At 47.6% G+C, this 18,259-nt stretch overlaps 4 protein-coding genes across 4 annotated transcripts; 2 read left to right on the top strand and 2 right to left on the bottom strand.

Annotated features, from left to right (window-relative positions):
- Positions 1–21: 21 nt before the first annotated feature.
- F5147DRAFT_696600 (karyopherin Kap95) lies at positions 22–3,859 on the top strand. Its single transcript, XM_041437446.1, has 15 exons — positions 22–213; positions 273–331; positions 388–492; positions 547–825; positions 877–1,029; positions 1,077–1,226; positions 1,282–1,392; positions 1,441–2,084; positions 2,145–2,289; positions 2,341–2,412; positions 2,461–2,602; positions 2,654–2,988; positions 3,039–3,135; positions 3,185–3,423; positions 3,481–3,859. Exons 1-15 carry the CDS (start codon positions 174–176, stop codon positions 3,502–3,504), a joined length of 2,595 nt encoding a protein of 864 aa, XP_041292356.1. The 5' UTR covers positions 22–173; the 3' UTR covers positions 3,505–3,859.
- On the bottom strand, positions 3,860–7,258 carry F5147DRAFT_696597 (Lon protease C-terminal proteolytic domain-containing protein). The gene is made up of 11 exons (XM_041437445.1): positions 6,636–7,258; positions 6,179–6,588; positions 6,041–6,132; positions 5,795–5,995; positions 5,629–5,745; positions 5,490–5,579; positions 5,338–5,434; positions 5,153–5,270; positions 4,391–5,097; positions 4,273–4,338; positions 3,860–4,220 (listed from the first exon to the last, which is right to left on the bottom strand). Exons 1-11 carry the CDS (start codon positions 7,207–7,209, stop codon positions 3,966–3,968), a joined length of 2,727 nt encoding a protein of 908 aa, XP_041292355.1. The 5' UTR covers positions 7,210–7,258; the 3' UTR covers positions 3,860–3,965.
- Positions 7,259–7,360: 102 nt separating this feature from the next.
- Positions 7,361–10,569, top strand: F5147DRAFT_199842 (uncharacterized protein). Its single transcript, XM_041428549.1, has 4 exons — positions 7,361–7,572; positions 7,620–9,250; positions 9,297–9,791; positions 9,839–10,569. Exons 1-4 carry the CDS (start codon positions 7,395–7,397, stop codon positions 10,403–10,405), a joined length of 2,871 nt encoding a protein of 956 aa, XP_041292354.1. The 5' UTR covers positions 7,361–7,394; the 3' UTR covers positions 10,406–10,569.
- Positions 10,570–13,109: 2,540 nt separating this feature from the next.
- Positions 13,110–14,016, bottom strand: F5147DRAFT_802078 (rab-type small GTP-binding protein; the record flags this gene model as incomplete). Its single annotated transcript, XM_041443290.1, has 6 exons — positions 13,110–13,239; positions 13,293–13,500; positions 13,562–13,670; positions 13,727–13,784; positions 13,815–13,846; positions 13,984–14,016. 6 exons carry the CDS (start codon positions 14,014–14,016, stop codon positions 13,110–13,112), a joined length of 570 nt encoding a protein of 189 aa, XP_041292353.1.
- Positions 14,017–18,259: the final 4,243 nt, after the last annotated feature.

The raw sequence follows: 18,259 nt of genomic DNA, 5'->3' as shown, positions 1-18,259 counted from the left end.
CGCTTGTTTGTTGAGTTGAAGGGTTTCTTCATCGTTTCGACTCTACTCTTGATCCAAATCATTGCTACTTCTCCTAGCACCAACGACGCTTCAACTGATATCTCCTCTTGCAAAATCGCAAACCATCTCTCTTTAAATATCAACGACTGTCACGCTGCAACGATTCTTCAATCATGAACGCCAGCGCACTCCTTGCTAATACCCTATCTCCAGGTGAGTCACTTTTCAATTTTCATGGCCGTTCATTCTAAGCTAATATCTGCCCTTGAAAGATGCTACAACGCGTCAGACTGCCACTCAGCAACTTGAGAGCGCTTCTAGGGAGAACTATGTATGTTTAATAACCCTTTTGTTCATTAGCCTTTAGTATGCTCAGACTTTTTACAGCCAGTGTATATGTTGATGTTATCAGATGAGCTCCGCAACGAGAATTCTCAAATCCATACCCGCAATGCTGCTGGTCTTGCACTCAAAAATGCTCTCTCTGCCCGTGTACGTAAAACGCGTTCTTCGTGACCTGTCATGATCTTTAAGCATCGTGTATAGGATTCAACAAGGCAAGACGAGTACTCTGCAAGATGGATGGCCCTCGATGTCGATGCTAGACAAAAGATCAAAGAGGCATCCCTTTTAACTCTTGCATCTCCTCAACCAAGAGCAGGTGCTGTGGCTGCCCAAGTCGTTTCTGCGATCGCAGCCGTAGAGTTACCCGTTGGCCAATGGCCAGATCTCGTTGAAATTCTTCTCGGTTTTATCAACACGTCTGATGACACGAACTTGAAGATCGCCACTTTGCAAGCTATTGGTTACATCTGTGAAACTATAGTACGTTTACCTTGTGCCACTCAACCACTTTGTCTTCATCTCGCGCCACAGAAACCGGAGGTCTTGGCATTGAGGTCGAATGAGATTTTGACGGCTGTAATTCATGGCGCTCGCAAGGAGGAGCCATCGTCGGAAGTACAGCTTGCTGCGGTCCATGCACTATTCAACTCCCTGGAGTTCGTACGGGACAATTTCGACCGAGAAGTACTTTTTTTTCAATCTCTGGCGTTTGCTTTACTGACGCGCATCAGGGAGAGCGAAACTACATCATGCAGGTCGTCTGCGAAGCTACCCAGAACCCGTCAGTATCAGTCCAAGTCGGCGCTTTCGAATGTTTAGTCAAGATTATGGCATTGTACTACGACAAGATGGCATTTTATATGGAACAGGCTTTGTTTGGCGTACGACCGCTTGTTTATCCTGCCCTGAGTCCTCCTGACAGAACATACTTTCCAGCTTACTGTGATGGGCATGAAACATTCTGATGAACGGGTCGCGCTACAAGCCGTAGAGTTCTGGACCACTGTATGTGAGGAAGAGATTGAACTCGCCCATGAGGCACGAGAGGTACGCGGCATGCACAAATACTATTCAAACCAGTCACGTATCCTGCAGGCTGCCGAATACGATGAGCCGCCCGAACTAGAGTCCAAGCATTTTGCCAAGGTTGCCCTGCCGGAAGTAATCCCGGTTCTTCTCAATCTCCTTACGCAACAAGAAGAAGACGCTGACGAAGGCGAATGGAACCTTGCCATGAGCGCCGGTACTTGTCTCAACTACATGGCTCAAGCCGTAGCAGATGCAATTGTTCCCGCTGTCATCCCCTTCATCGAGGCACACATCAAGGCTCAAGACTGGCACCAGCGCGAAGCAGCCGTAATGACGTTTGGCTCTATTTTGGACGGTCCTGATCCCCAGGTTCTCACCCCTCTCGTCAACCAGGCGCTTCCCCTTCTGATTGGCATGATGAACGATGAGAATCTGCATGTGAAAGATACAACAGCATGGACACTCGGACGAATCTGCGATCTTCTAATTATAACGATCAAGCCCGACGTTCATCTTCATCCTCTAATTTCGGCGCTCGTCAACGGTCTTTCGGATCGCCCGCGCATCGTGACCAACTGCTGTTGGGCGCTCATGAACCTCGCTGATCAGATCGGAATATACCTCGACGAATATATCGCCTCTGCGTCCGAGAGCCCGCTCTCACCATATTTTGAGGGGATAGTAAGCGCCCTTCTGCGGGTTACCGAGACGTCCGTACTTTTTACTTTTTTGTTTGTTCACGTGACCTTCAGTCTGATCTTGTTTCATAGGACGGCAAACGAATCCAACTTCCGAACCTCTGCATATGAAGCCATCACGTCCTATGTATCCCATTCAACCACAGATTGTATTCCTGTGGTGCAAAACACCGTCATTGCTATTTTGCAGAGAATGGAGCAACTTCTGAACATGCAGGTGCGTTTTCTTACTGCATGATTTTACTTGTATCTTTACGTCCATTTCTAGAACCAAATCGTCGGCGTTGACGACCGCAATAACTGGAATGAGCTACAGAGCAATCTCTGTAGTGTTGTCATCGTAAGCCATCATGTTCATTATTTCGCGTTGTAGCTCATACATCGACAGAGCGTTATTCGGAGGCTCAGCGGAGGCATTCAACCAATGGCAGATCGAATCATGACCCTCGTTCTCCAGCTTATCCAAGGAGCAGGAAAGACATCAACAGTGCTTGAAGATGCTTTCCTGGTTGTTGGATCGCTAGCTGCCGGTACGTTTCCCTCACGATCACGCCCACCCTAATGTTGAGTTTCTTCGCCAGCATTGGAAGCTGGATTCGCACCATACATCCAAGCTTTCTTGCCATTCCTGTATCCCGCCCTCAAAGCACATGAAGATACCCAGCTGTGCATGGTTGCTGTTGGCATCATCGGAGATATCTCACGTGCACTTGGCGATCAGAGCGCCCAGTACGCAGGCGCGTTCATGAACGTTTTACTCGAGAACCTGCAGAGCAACGTTCTTAACCGCAATGTCAAGATATCAATACTATCTTGCTTTGGCGATATCGCGCTCGCTATTGGACCTGCTTTTGATCCTTATTTGAATACAACCATGGACGTGCTGAGACAAGCGGGCTCTGTGCAACCCAACCCTGTGAGTTGGTTTATTTCTGAACGTGTTCAGTGCTAACTGGTGCTCATTAGCTTGACTTTGATCTCATGGACTATGTCGCTCAACTACGGGAAGGAATTCTAGAGGCATACACTGGGGTTGTCACTGGATTCAAGAATACCGAGAAAAGTTTGCGTTTTCCTTGTAGACTCATTTTGCCACTCACAATCGCCCCTAGCACCCGCACTACTCCCTCACGTGCCCAGCATCCTCGAGCTCGTCCACCAATGTCTAGCAGACGAGGAGAGATCCGACTCCATTGTGAAACTCTCCTTTGGCCTCATCGGTGACCTCGCAGACTGTTTCCCCAACGGCCAGATCAAAGAACACCTGCTAGAAGAATGGATCGCACATGAATTCCGTAGTAAGCGCGGTATGCAGCAAGAGACGAAGAAGACGCTGCGGTGGGCACGTGAAGTGAGTATTCTCCTCTCGTCTCTTCGTCTCCAAGAACACTAACCTTCCACCACCCAGATGATCAAACGTGCGACCGCATAGACACCCCTTCCACGATAATATACATCTCATCCCTTGCACGTGATCTATCTCTCATTCTCTCATTCTCTGTCACTTTGTTTTTCCTCATCCGTCAGTTCAATCGCCATCTGAAGGAGGCACATGGATATCATTTTTTTGCATCTGCATGTAATAGAAGACGGTCTTACTACTGTTTTTGTTCTTTTTTTTCTCCAACGAACTCAAAAGCTGGAGGTGTTGCAAGTAGGAGTCTCTCTACATAAGCGGTTTTGCGCCCTGTCCTTTGTATCCCTTATCGAATCCTCTTCCTATTCCACAATTAGTTAGTTATCATTCCTTCGAGTAATCAGAATCAGAGGCATCGTTCAGGAATCTTTGTGTAATACAAGATTGAATACAGGGAGTACATACATAGCGATAAGATCGAAAGAAAGCAACGACCAAGATGAATGGTACACAAAGCGATCCGAAGGGAGATTACATTAAAGTCTGCTCTCCAGCAAAACAGTTTCTTTCCTCCATCCCAACGCACCACGCCCAAACGCAGCTTGAAGAGCCTCGTCGATAGTCCTGACAAAGAAAAATTGCATTTCCCGACGGACTTCCAGAGCCACGTCGTGTTCCACATCTTTACGGTTCGCCCACGGTAAGATCACCTTGCGGATCTGCGCACGGTGCGCACCGAGCACTTTCATTCGAATTCCACCTACGGGCGTCACGCGCCCGCGAAGTGTGATCTAGACAGAAATCCAAATCAGAACGCGCTTTATTCTGTATCAGGGCACGCACCTCTCCTGTCATAGCAATATCTTTTGGAACACACGCCCCGCTCAAAAGAGACACAAATGCGCATATCTAGTCACCCATGAATCCGTTCCCTCCAAAAAACACCACACAGAAAACGCACCATAGCAATGCCCGCACTGGGCCCATCCTTCTTCTGCGCCCCAGCAGGTAAATGCAAGTGCACATCAATCACATCCGGAACCTTGAGCGGATCAACCCCCCTCCCAGCCGTGATCCCCAGCTCAAAAGCATGCGTCTTCACCCAACTCAATGCGATCTCCCCACTTTCCTTAATCACGTCCCCCAAGCTCCCCGTAAGCTTCAACCTTCCCGTCCCCGGAAGAGCGATACTTTCGACGGGTAAGATACCCCCCTCACCCATACCGGTGACTACGAGCCCGTATACGACGCCTCGTTTTTCTTCCCGATCGCGTTCTTCGCCGTCCCACCGGGGTATACCAAGGATCTTTTCGAGTTCATGGGGTTCTACTGTTGCTCGCCATTCATTCCCAACCCCGTTCTCATTGGTGTTCCCGTCCTGTTTCTCGTTCTCGTTCCCGTTCTCGTTCCTCTTCGCGTTCCCCTCCCCTCCCGCGGCACCGTTCCCCTTATCAAGCCACTCGGCCCATTCCACAGCCTTAAATCTAACAACAGCCCCGATTGCCCGCTCCAAGCTCCTAACACCCGCTTCCCGTGTATACATCGTAGCCACATGCAACAGCGCATCATCGGTCAGCGTTAACTGAGAATCCGAAAGCCCGTTGGCGTTGATTTGCTTTGGGAGGAGAAAACGTTTCGCGATGTGCAATTTCTCGTCGTAGGTGTATCCTTGGGGTGCGTTAGTTCGATATGATGGTGATGATTGTGGGGTAGGGAAACTCACCTGATAATTCAACCACCTCGCATCGATCCAGCAAAGGCGCAGATATCGTGTCTAGGGTATTCGATGTACATATGAAAAGCACCTGACTGAGGTCAACGGGTACATTGATATAATGATCCTGCATCATCACCATCCCCCGATCAGTCAAATCCATCACGGACAATACCAATGCGAAGGAAACGTACATTGAACGAATGATTCTGTTCAGGATCAAGAACTTCGAGGAGAGCAGCAGCCGGATCACCATGGAAATTACTATGTCCTACTTTATCCACTTCGTCCCTGTTCATTCAATTTCAACGTTACAACCATCCCTGGCTGAAATTCCGGACCTTACAATAATATAACGGGATCGTTTCTGCCGGCTTTCCGGAGAGCCTGAACGATGGAGCCTGGGCCAGATGCCACGTAGGTTCTCCGGTGTCCCCTGTTACTAAACTCAATTGTTGAGTAAGGTGAGAAAAGGGGATACAGACCGGATCTCTGCTTCGTCCCGAACGCCGCCTAGTGATATCCGCTGGAACGGCCTTCCCAAAGCCTTTGCGATAGATTGTCCGAGAGATGTCTTTCCTGTCCCAGGGGGACCGACGAACCTGCATAACTATTCGACGGTTATACTCATGATATGCAAGATGCACGCACAAGAGTATTGGCCCCTTTACGCCCTTGCTCTTCTTCGGCGGGGCGGGGGTAACACCTAGGGAAGCATCCGTCGAGAGGGTGTCCCCCTGAGCTTGAGTCTGAGTTGTATCCGCAACGGCGCGCAAACGCACGACTGCGAGGTATTCCATAAGTCTGCGTTTTATCTGGTCGAGGCCGTAATGATCGGCGTCGAGTTGCGCGCTAACAGAGAGTGAGTGGAGAGCAGAGGGTAAGGGAGCAACTTACCGTGCCCTGGTGAGGAAACTGGGGTCCTTTAGAACATCAGGAGGGGTAGTGGTTGAGTTTGATGGCCATGGCATGGATGTGAGCCATTCGAGCTGTACGGAACTGAGTATAGACCTTTGATATGTGGATTGTACTCACGTATGAGCGAATGACGCCATTCTCGACGCTTCCCTGAGGAATCCTCTTCAATCTGCGCCACTCACGAACGCCGACTTTGCGTTCCTCTGAATTAACGTTTAAAGCTTCAATCTTGCGGCGTAAATCGGCAAGGTCATCTGCATCTGCCTGGTCGTCATCGTCCAACTCGCTTGTAGCTCCTCCTGTGCCGAACCCAGGACCAACACTAGCAGGAGAGCTTTGTAAACTATGAAGCTCGCGTTGAATTGCGGCTAATTGCTGACGAAGGAAGTATTCCTTCTGCTGGCGGGAAAATGACTCGTCTACGGCTGATGCGATCTTCTTTGACACTTCCTGAATAGAAGACTGTTTGACGAAGAGTTCTGTAGCACGACGGAGACGATCTTCTACGTCAGTAGCAGCGAGGAATGCTGCAGAAAGATTAATGAATGGACATTAGAAATGAAAAAATACTGACCGAGTCTGTCCGGGTATTGAGATGATACAGCAGCTACGAGGACATCTGCCATCCAGGCAGCGCGTTGCTCCGAGATATCCTCTACTATTGCAGCTACTCTTAGCCAGTCGTCTTTGCGTTGTGGTTGTAGAGAGTCCTTTGCGAGACGGTCGAGGAGTACGAGAGCAGCATGCTTGAATGCTTCGACTGTGTCTCTTGATGGAATTCCATCAGAAGAAGAATAGACAACATTTTGAACAGGAAGAGTGTCTAATTGGACTATCTGAATTGGGGAAGGGAAACGAATTCTTTCTACACCGTGGAGGGAAAGTAGATAGGGCTGAGTGGGAGAAGATTGATTTCTTGGTCTTACAAGACGCGCTATTCTTGCAGCAGTTCCGTATGTAACCTCTGAGGGCGAGTCAGGAGCTGGAAGTGGAATGGCAGCGAGAACTGCATCTGAATCATCCAAGAGCGAGAGAATAGCGTCAGCGAGTGAACGACTAATAGGAAGCGTGAGTCGAGCAGTTGGTAGTAGAATTAATGGATGAGGGAGCAACAAGACTGGAAGTTTAGATGAACCCATAACTGTCATCGTCGTCAAGCTCAATGTCAGTTGTTATCGAGCTCGTCGTCGTTGCCGGTGGACCCGGTAAGTCCACAATTCACGTGATGTTTTACGCGGAAGTCATGTGATCACGCGTTCAAAATGAACCAAGTATTGTTCTTCTTGAACCAATCTTGAACCATTGCAAGAACCTCTCGTCATCGTCGTCGACGATGTGGTCGAAATTAAGCAACGCTCTGAAACCAACCAAGGATGCCGACCAAGATCAACCAACAGACGTTCTGTCAAGAGTCTATGAGCAACATCCAAACCTATCCGTATTTCACGAGACTACCAAGAAGCTCAGTCTACCCAAGAAAGTCAGGTCACATCTTCACTTAAGATCAGACAGTCAGTGTTTTCTATTCCATTGGTTTGTATTTTGACCATTTCAACAGGTTCACAAGTGTCTCTTACTCGAGGTTCATCTGACACAGTTCGAGATTCATCTCGACCCTCACTCGAAGGCAGCATCAGGTCAATTCTCCGTGATCCAAAAACACCAGGAACTGGCCAAAACGTCCGTTTCTTCTCTCGAGGTGCCCACAAAGCCATCAGCCCAGATGCTTCAGCTTCCACCTCCGAGCCATCTCCAATCTCATTCGCAGATCGTCTAGCACGAGTCGCTCGTCCTTCTGCAATGGACGTATTCGGAGAAGCAGACTCTTCAAATTTATTCAACTTGAGCCCTGGAATTGAAATACCACAAGGGTTCAAAACACCGATGCTAGATACGGCCATCGAAATCCCAGAAGGCCCCCCTCTAGAAACTTCAACCCCCTTCAGAGGCCTCCCAGAAATTCCCGCAGACCCTTCCTTCGCTTTGTCTCCCACAAGCTCTACATTTTCAGGCGACATAAGCATTCCACTCACTTCCCCTCCACCACGAACCCGTCGCTCCCGCGCACTCAGCGACACAGTATTCCAAATCATGCTCAGAAAACACGCACCAGAAGCTGACATCAATGACACTTCAAACGCTTCGCTCGTACTCGTTTCGGAGCCACCAGACCCATTCCGCGCAAATGCAACGACCTACTACACACCAGGAACAATGATTCCTCCTACCCCTCCACAACCAACACACTCCCGCACAGCTTCCAAAGAGGAAGACATTATCTGGAACCTTCGTACCCAACTAGCTCTCTCACAGGAACTCTGTGCGCAGTACGAGATCGACCTCGGGGCTAGAGATGAACTTGTTCGAGCTCTTACCCAACGCACAGAAGTCGCCGAAAAGGAAAAAGAAAAGAGCAGAAACGTCTTGCGTAATTGGAAGAAGAAAGCAGGTGAACTCGAGCGCATGTGTCGTAACCTCGAAGAAGAAGTCGACACTTCCCGACAAGAAAATCTCGAGCGCAGTGTCATGGACGAGGCGAGCGGTGAAGCCCTTCGCATGCTCCATCGCCAAATATCACAGCTCGAACGCGAAAAGGAAGCGTTGCAAGACCATGCGGATACAGCTCACTTGCGCGAACAGCTCCATGAAAAGGAAGCGGAGCTGAACAAACTGCATGAGGAGCTGAAGGGTCGAGATGACGCGGAACGTGTCTTGCGCGAAGGGATTCAGGAAGCCAGAGAACAGATGGATTACCTCACAACTAATTCTGTGCGGTCTTCGATGGCGGAGGAAGCTCTCATCATAGCAAGCAGGGAGGAACGAGAGAGGCATCAGGCTATCGAACTGGCATGGGCAGAAGAACGAATGCGAATGGTCAATGCTCACGAGGCTCTCCAGACGGACAAAAGCGCCCTCGCTGACGCTGTTCAGCGTATTTCTTCAGAGTTGGAGCGTATCAACTCAGAACACGCCACCGCCATCGAAATTGCGCACGGGGACCTCGACGCAGCCCACCGAGAATCTGCAGAACTCCACGACACTATTGAAGACCTCCAGAACGATAAGGAAGTTCTCAAATCCGACCTTGAATCTCTCGAAACCAAGTTCCTGAACATGGAAGAAGAATGGAGTGAAGGCGAGAACCAGCGCATCGAACTCGAATCAGAACTCCAGCGAACCACTGAAGAGGTTCGGCGTCACCTTCTTTCCAATTGATCTCACTAACATATCACAGCACGAATCCCGCATTACATCCCTAACTGCCGAACTCGCCTTTGCGAACGAAAATGTCTCCCGCCTTGAATCCAACATCAAAGAGCGCGACGCCTCCATCTCAACCCTCACCACCACCCTCCTCACACACAGAGATGAAGCTGAATCCCTCCGGGAAGAACTAGCTACTCTCAAAGTGGAGCATTCGCGCGCTTTCTCCTCCCAAACCCGTACTCTCCAAGATCTCCAAACCCAAGAAAAAGACCTGCGCATGCAGCTTGAAGTCGCAGTACGGGAAAAGGCAGAGGGCGACATTATGTTGAGCATGAGTAAAGAGCGCGTGGGGTCGTTAATGGATGAAGTTGCGAAGCTAAGGAGAACAGTGCATGAGATGCAGCAGACGAGTGCTGCGCGTGAAGTGACTATCGTGCAGTTGCGCAAGGAACGAGAGAGAGATCGGGAGGATGTCAACGGACTTAATATCGCTTTGGATTCGAAACAGCAAGAACTTGAACTCGTGAGTCCTCCTTCGATGTCTTTGGTTTGTGTCTTACATGATATTAGATCAAGAGAAAGATTTCGTTGAAGAGTGTTGCGGCATCACATACCCCAGTTCCAAGCAGGGCTATAAGGCGTGAATCGATGATTGGAACCCCTTCTTCATCCCGACCTCCTTCATCTATGTCAGACGCATCGAAAGACGGGAAATCGGAAACGCCTTCTACATCTTTAGCGCCTCGCGCGAGCCTGAGCAGTCTCAGTCGCAACGTGCGTATCAATGCCACCACCAACCCCCCTGGCAAAATGGGACCTCCAGCTCTTAAATCCCGTTCATCACTTGCTACAACCACACCCCCCACCCGAACATCCCTAGCTTCATCTACATCCCACGCACCTTCGTCCCTCGGCAAATCAAACATGACTCCAAGACCCAGTGGTCTTGGGATGGGTGCGACGCGGCGGGTGTCGACGAGCTCTGTAGAGAGTAATTTGAAGACGCCTGTTGCCTCTGGTACGAGGAGGGTCAGTGTTAGTTCGAGCGTGCCGAGTGAGGTTGATGAGAAGGAGAATGTAATGGTGGCTGTGAACGCTAGAGGGGTGAAGGCAACGAGAAGGGTTGTGCCTGCTTAGATTTGCTGTGCAATGACGCAGCATCAATCGTTCCGCTTCAAGTTTCGACATGACGTCGATGCAGACCCCGGAGAGGGTTATACTAATTTAGACCTCACGCGCCCTGTCTCGGTGCATCACTAATCCCCGCCCGCATATAGTCATCCCCCTCAATTACTCGCTCGCTCTCGGACACGCCTGCTCTACGCATATTTTCTCTTGATACACGGTACTGATCCGACATATAACGTCGCAGTCATATTTCAAATCTCAAAGTCGAAGTCGATACCCCTCATCTGCACTGTTTTATGGTCATGGCACCGCAGCATTATTGCATCGAATCTTTGTATGTCTGCCATCTCATATTTTTTATCTATTTTCCTCATACCATTATTTCTCTGTTACTTTTCTTTCTCTCGTACCTTTATTTTCCATTTTGTTCTCTATGGCATGCGATTCGTGGCGTCCTTTCGTAATCTGTTTGCTGTATGTTGTGCCTGTCATTGCCTGGCTGTGTGTATGCTTTGTAGTTGATATATCTATTGTAATTATGATGCATTGATGATTTTGTAGAGACTAGCAAATTCAGATACTTCGCAATGGTCTGAATGCTAGAATCTCCATTTCATCATCAGTGAATCCATGAGTCCTCGATATTGTAGCCGTGTGAACTATAGAAGAATATAATTCTGCGGTTGCTAAATATACCCATTTATACAGTAAAAATTTCGAGCCGTTGATACATAACCATTTATGCCTGCAAATATAGACTACGTTGAAGAGACTATGACAAGATCATGACTTCGCATCATCGTGCCCGGGAAGAAATAGAAGGGTCTTTACATTAACTTTGTTGGGTATTCTCATTTTCTGTTATTAGTGTCCTAAGCTACAAAGCTATAGAAGGCTTTATCGTGGAAAGTGGCATTAGCACCGGTCATCAAGTCTAGATAGGTATGAGAGTTTGCAACAAGATTGAGATATTGTGCTATCAGCCTAATTACATCTAACTTGTTGAGTAGTTTCATTGTCTTTGAGTAGTCCCATTCTGCATAACAAATGCTTCACATTACCAAGCTATTTAAGGCTGCAACAAATTGAATTGTTGGTACATAGTCATGGATGCCAAAGAAAATATAGACTACAATGACACAGTTCATACAAGATCTGTGACACGGCACAATCACAGCTAGTAAAGGATCATTGGCACTCGTGTACTAGTCTCATCAAGCTGGCCTAATAGAAATATATCACAATCATTCTATTTCGATATATACGAGTGAGAGAGAAAAATGAACAATCTGCCTGGAAAGCCGCTACCATCATGGTAGATAAAGAGCCATCTGGGGAGCGCCATCGGGAGAGCTTGGTCAAAACTATGTCCCGTATCGTCGCATCATCAATGGCATCAATCGAGGCAATTTGTTCTCGGGCACTGTGAGCAGCGCGAAGAGCGACATGGCATAAATGAAGAGGCATGTTACTATCCATGTAGGCGATGGATCTCTCGATGAGCAGATGTTGTTCAGCGGGGCTGCAGCACACTCCCATGTTACCCAGCAGTAAAAGAACGTTGTATAGTACCGCTTTGGGGTCGTCAAAATAAATGTAGTTGAGGTAGTCTACAAGCCAGTCAAAGTTTTTTGGTGAGTGAGAATTGCCTTGCCAAAACCAGTCGGTTGACCACAGCCTGGCAGGGTCCCGAGAAACATCAGAAGCAGCAAACATGAAGTGCAGCACCTTTCATAGCATTGCCAAAGAAACCGAAGCATTGTTTTGTTCGGATGATCTCGCTCGTGAATAAATCTTCCTGCACACGTCCAGGTTCCTGTGAATTAGGGCCCTTGCAACGATTCTGTTTCCATCCTGCCGAGTAGCACGACTGTAAGAGTAAAGCACCGAACGAGATGCGTGTACATACAAGAATTCCACATTCGTGAAAACTTTAGGTGGGGCGCGACACGACTATCCCATAGACCAAGGAAAGTAACAGTAGCGTATCCGAGCTCAGATGACTGATAATCCGAGAATTCGACCCATTTATGAATGCACTAGATCACCATATATCTGAGCATGAAGCAAGAAGAACAATCAAGAACTGACCATGATCACAGAATTGTGCATTGGACATGTATGTCCTGTCAAAGTCTTACTAATGGCATGTCCGTCAGCGTAAACTGTCCAACGAGATTATGATATACGTACACAATGCAATTTGGAGCGGTATTGGAGTAGCGTGTCAAAGCCCAGGCAGCTGATAAAGATGATATTTCAAGAGTAAATGTAAACAAAAGCAGCTGACCATCTGTCTGAGCAAAAAGAATGACCATGATTCATAAAACCCAGATGGTCGATGACACTGACATTGAATGGAATGATGGGGTCATCAAGCAAGTGTTGGATGAGGCACGTAAGGACGGGCGGTGCATCGGTGAACCTATGAACAGATTAGATTGGTATTTATAACGATGAAATGGAAGAGCAACTTACAGGTGAAAAGGAGGGGCCTGGAGGGCATGCAAATAGATGGCAAATAGTCAGCATGGCCTGAGCATGACGGGGAGTGGACACAATTAACACCAAACCGCTGATTCGTTATAAATCTTAGATTAGATTGGCACCTATACTTTGGCGCTGTGCACCGCGAGATAGAACAGGACTACATGGAAGGGGAATACAAAAGTAACATGAACGACAGAAGCACGGATTATGCTAGTATAGGCACTTATAAGCAGGAACCAATCGACGCTGAAGTCACAGGTTGATTGATCTTCACGGACCCGCCTGCGTTGGGAGCACCTCCCACTAAGACGGCTGAGTCTGCTTGCAAGTCCATAAGCCGAGTCTTGCAGTCTCTGTACAGTCATGAATTGGAGTCAAGTTCATAAATATGCACAATGAAACAAACCTTGTAAGGGTGAAGAAGACCTCTTCTACACCTTCCTTCGCCTTGGCGGACGTCTCCATGAACTTCATGCCAAGTTCATCGGCAAGTGCACGTCCCTGGATGTCTGGTACGACTCGCTTGTCAGTCCAATCTGACTTATTGCCGATGAGTATCACGTTGACGTCCTCTGAAGCACGTTGTTTGATTTTAGCGTGCCAAGTGCGGATACCTAGAGACAAGATGCGTCAGGGTGGAACAATAATGATGGAAATGACGCTAATAGCACGTACTATTGTATGATCGTTCATCTGTGACGTCGTACACAAGAAGAATGCCCGTTGCTACATGGTAGCACATAGTTGTTATAGTTCTGAACCGTTCCTGGCTAGCAGTGTCCCACTATACGATATAGTAAAGTGTACTGTTTATGATGGTATTGAGACGACAACACTCACAATTTGAACCTTAATGCGCTTTCCATCTAGCTCGATCGTGCGGACCTTGAAGTTGATCCTGACTGTGGTGCTGAACGATGGTGTTTACTCGTTATCGCAGAAGTGGAGCAAAAGACAGGACTTCCCAACACCTAAGTGACGGCTTGAAATTATAACAAACTAGAACCATGGCGCAAATGCACCTGAGTCGCCAATCAAGAGCAGCTGCAAAGAAAGTTATGGGCGCAAGGTCTGGAGTATGTATGTAGCGTGCTTACCTTGATGAGGAAATCATAGTGTGGGAGAGGCATTCTAGAATATCTTTTCTAAATAATGAGATTCTGTTGTCTGTGTATGTAAGGTTAAGAAACAAACCAGATGAAGTATCAAATAGATTGAAAGTGAGTTGCCTGTGTGTCCTGCCTGTCGCTGAAGTTTCGAGGACCAGCGGGAGTTGCCGTTGCACCTTTGATTATGTAATACGAGAACTTTGGCGAGCTTTCTTGTTGTGGGACACGGCAGCTGTGCGATGACCCCGGATAGCGCATGCTCATTGCATATGCTGACAAGCAGAGGCTGATGCATGAGGAGGAAGTTGACGGGAACGTTAGCATCGATGATGGAATGTAGTACAGGGTGCGGGGTAAGATGTCACCTGCGAGGCAGATACTGTAAACGCCTCAGGTAAGCAGAACTTTGACTTCAGCTGTTGAAACAGGCTGCATGTCCCATGAACACGAAAAATCGAGTCTGACAGACACGCTGCCACCTGAGCTCCTGCCAATAAACGCGTGTCCCAGAGAGGTGAATGAGGATTCTTGCCTGGGAGACATGTGTTTCGCTGTGGAACCAGTGCTGGATGCAAGAAGCACAAAGTATAGTGATTTTTTAGTACTTTGTGCCGTCAAAACCTCTGCAGTAGCTTAGAAACTTGAATTTTGCGGCTGAAAAATTATCTCATGCACAACACAATATACAATACGTTCCTACAATGTACCTAGAATTTTCTGCCGCGAAAATGGTGCAGAAAACACGTCTCTGTGCTTCAAATGCGCCTCCTGGACTGTGTCGTCACTTAGGAGTCTTCAAACAGACACGTGACCGGATATTCCCATTACCTGTACGTGTCCCAAGGCAATGGAATTCGTCTCTGGAGAAGTGAGATACAACGCCAAAGGGAAGCGCAGACGACTTGCCTTCAGCTTTACATCAAATTTTATACTGCCCTCATCCGCACTCTAAACGACAACCAAAAGCCACTTAGAAAAAGACAAACACAATGAATAAACATACTCACATGATCATTGTCAGTAGTTTTGAGTGCTGCATTTAGGCCCCATACATATATCTTTCCATCCAAGGCACTATTGACGATGTATTTTTCATTAGGGTCCATAACAACCCGGACTGGCTGATTGGTCATGCGGACTGATATAGCAAACTTCCCTTCAACAAGGTTGACGTCACTCTACCAATGGAGCGTATGCCATCAGAGCGTAGTCGTATTGAATGATACATTATAAGAGTGATCACTGCTGAACATGATTCATCAGTAGAGCTAACTCGAGGCAGCGTCTTGAATTGCTCACTGAGTTCAAACAGTGCTGCGCTAATAAACTTGCCCATTATCAGGTCTTCCATTTTCATAAACTCTGAACCCATCGGAGTCAATGTGGGCCCACATATGTTTTCGAGCAGAAGCGCCAGAAGTATATCGCAAATGACCATGGCGACAACGATAAACTTCAAGCTCGGTTAGATCACCACTTCAAATCGCAAAACATTCAAAGTGTTTACCCAGTAGCTCGCCAATAAAAATAGCTTTATCTTCCTGTTGTTATGCCATAAGGCAAGTATATGCACGAGAAGCAGACCTGAAACATGAGATTCTTTTCTTTGTTAATGTCAACAAACTCACCTTCTGCGGTGGACATGATAAAAAAGAGGGACGCTAGGATGTATTAGCTGACGTTGAACCAGCGACCGCGAGACCTACTCGCACTAGTTGGATTTAGTGTGAAGCACTGTATTGCTTAGCATTAGCATCATTGCGTTGAATAAGGTTCACAGAAACTACATACGTAGTCTGCTGCGCCAAAAAGATGGTTTTCATCAGGGGAAGGACAGAGGGAGTTAAGAGCATCGGCATGATCCTGAAAAACAACGAGCTCCTTCCTATCAATCAACAACCATTTTCGGATGGTGCTATCATACGAAGCGGAGAAAGTGTGTGCGCCATCCTTGGACCAACACAACGACCTGGTGGTATACCCCTCGATCTTTATTGTTCTTTGACTACACGCGGTTCACCTTGTCCTCTCCACTGTTTGTGATTTTGTCCCCTTGTGGAGAGTATCTGTGCACGATCAGATATGCAACTTCTCTCGAAAACAAAAACACGTACAAAAGCAAATAGGAAAACAGCAAGGAGAAGATCTATCTTTCACCATGAATTCCTTGTTGCTAGTGACACGTTCTTCACTCACCTAGTTGCACTCCTGGTAAAGATCGTTTCCATGAAGACACTCAAGTTGTGTGTGACTTTAATAGTACATTCTATCTCATGCAAATACCACTCGGGAGGGAGAGCTCCGCTCCCACCTGTTCTAGTTGAGTAAGCCAATAGGTATCAAAACACAGTTACTCACCTTCCAAAGTTGCATCCTGGTAAAATCGTGCACCATAGGGAGACAGATCCTTCAAGTTCTCCCTTTTCTGACAGGTTGCACTAACCAAAGGTGAGTTCAACATCGCTCCTTGTTGTCCATCTCTCCATTTTTACGATGTGCTTGACTCAGCCATGACGCTGACGAAGAAAGGTTTCGATTACTACATGGTCAAGATAGATGCATCGACAGAGCGCCATAATAGTACGGACAGTGGATTGTCAAAGGCAAGGAGATTGTCAAAGTGATGCTAGATAGTTAGCTGTACATGCCGTATTTCCAGGCATATCTTGGCGTGTCGATGGCAGTGCTTCAAACGCCGGGGCAATTCTACTTAGAGATTACCAGCAAGGGTGTGCTACAGGTCACATGATAGTATTTAAAAACAAACACAAACAGGAATCTTGGCACTTAGTCCAGAGGTTATGATGGAGGTACGGTAAACAGTAAAGTAGCAATAGAATTGAAACAGTACAGGGATTCGGAGCTGTTAGAAAGAGAGATCATCAAATTCGTCATTGGAATCGGCATCATCACCGTCGTTGTCCCCAACATCGTCATGCAATTCCCCATCGCTCAGCTCATCATCCTGATCTTGATCACTGTCCTCCTCATCGTCGAATCCATCATAACCCTCGTCATCGCCGGCCACTTCATCATCTACATCCTCATCGTTACTACTATCGGCTATGTCCATGGCATTGATCTGTACCACTGACTCAGAGCAGTCCCTCGTGATTTTCCGTAGCATTGCTGGATGTCCCACACCAAAATGAGTATAGCGCAAGAACATATCTCTATCAACGAATCTGGCACAAAGGTTAAGGCTAATGCACCACGAAAATAGATGTTTGCACTTACATGCCGACATAATGCTCTTCCCAGTCATCTAACTCCCCTCCAGGACGGGCCAGTGATTTGCTGTAGCGAAGTGAGCTGATACCACGTCCGGAGGAAAAAGCAGGAATCAAATGAGCTCCTCGGATTACCTGTCCTGGGTCAAGGAACCTGAACGCATCTGGGTCAGACTCCTCCACAAACACGATCTTTGGGAGACGAGCATGGTTTATGCCAGATTTGTAGTTCTGCAAGGTTGCTAACCACCTAACCCAGAGCACCTCGAGATGTCGCTTCACGGGTCGACCCGTGACGTTAAGCCAGACCTCCATATGAAACACTCCTAAGACACGGGCATATCAGTATGGGTGGCTAGGCATTGTCTTGCCTGACAGCACCATAACGTCCCTGTGAGTTCTAGGGTTAATAGTATCGTATTCGCGCCGCAAGTCATAGGTAGTGTAGTGCACTTGCATGGTCTGCACCGAGTAAATTGTGCTATTGGGGATAACGACAGAGTTGCGTTCAACATCCATGAAGTTGTGGTCACAATGGCTAACATCCAGCTCCCGTAGTTGATAGAGGATATGGTCCTTAAGTCTTGGTAAAAAATTCTGATAACCGCTGTGAGCAGAGTGTATTATAGGTACGTCTGAAAGGCGACTTCTACCTTAACAGCTGGATCGCCATCATGTTCTCGGAGAAATGAGAAAAGCTTTATTGGGTTGTTCCGATTAGTCGCAATATGGTGATGCTGATCGAGAGACGTTGGTGGGGTGGAGTCGTCTCGTGATTGACCGCCAGAGGACAATATGCCTACTTCTGCCACCCGTCGTAGTACACGACGCCTACGCTCATGCTTGGCTAGCTGCCCTGGAGTGTCTATCTTGCTCGTCAGCGGATAAAATGCCTTGAGCGCTCTGTGAGCAAGTTCTCCCTGAATAATTTAAGTTCAAGTCCAAACTACGAGCGCAGATAGTACGTACAATCTGAGTAGTGAAAGAATCGGTAGTCCCGAAGAGCTCAATTGTCATCACATAATCCCCCATTG

This window comes from Suillus discolor, assembly GCF_016758755.1.
Source record: "Suillus discolor strain FC423 chromosome Unknown F5147scaffold_30, whole genome shotgun sequence".
Lineage (NCBI taxonomy): Eukaryota > Fungi > Basidiomycota > Agaricomycetes > Boletales > Suillaceae > Suillus > Suillus discolor.
This window is presented reverse-complemented; position numbering and strand designations above follow the sequence as displayed.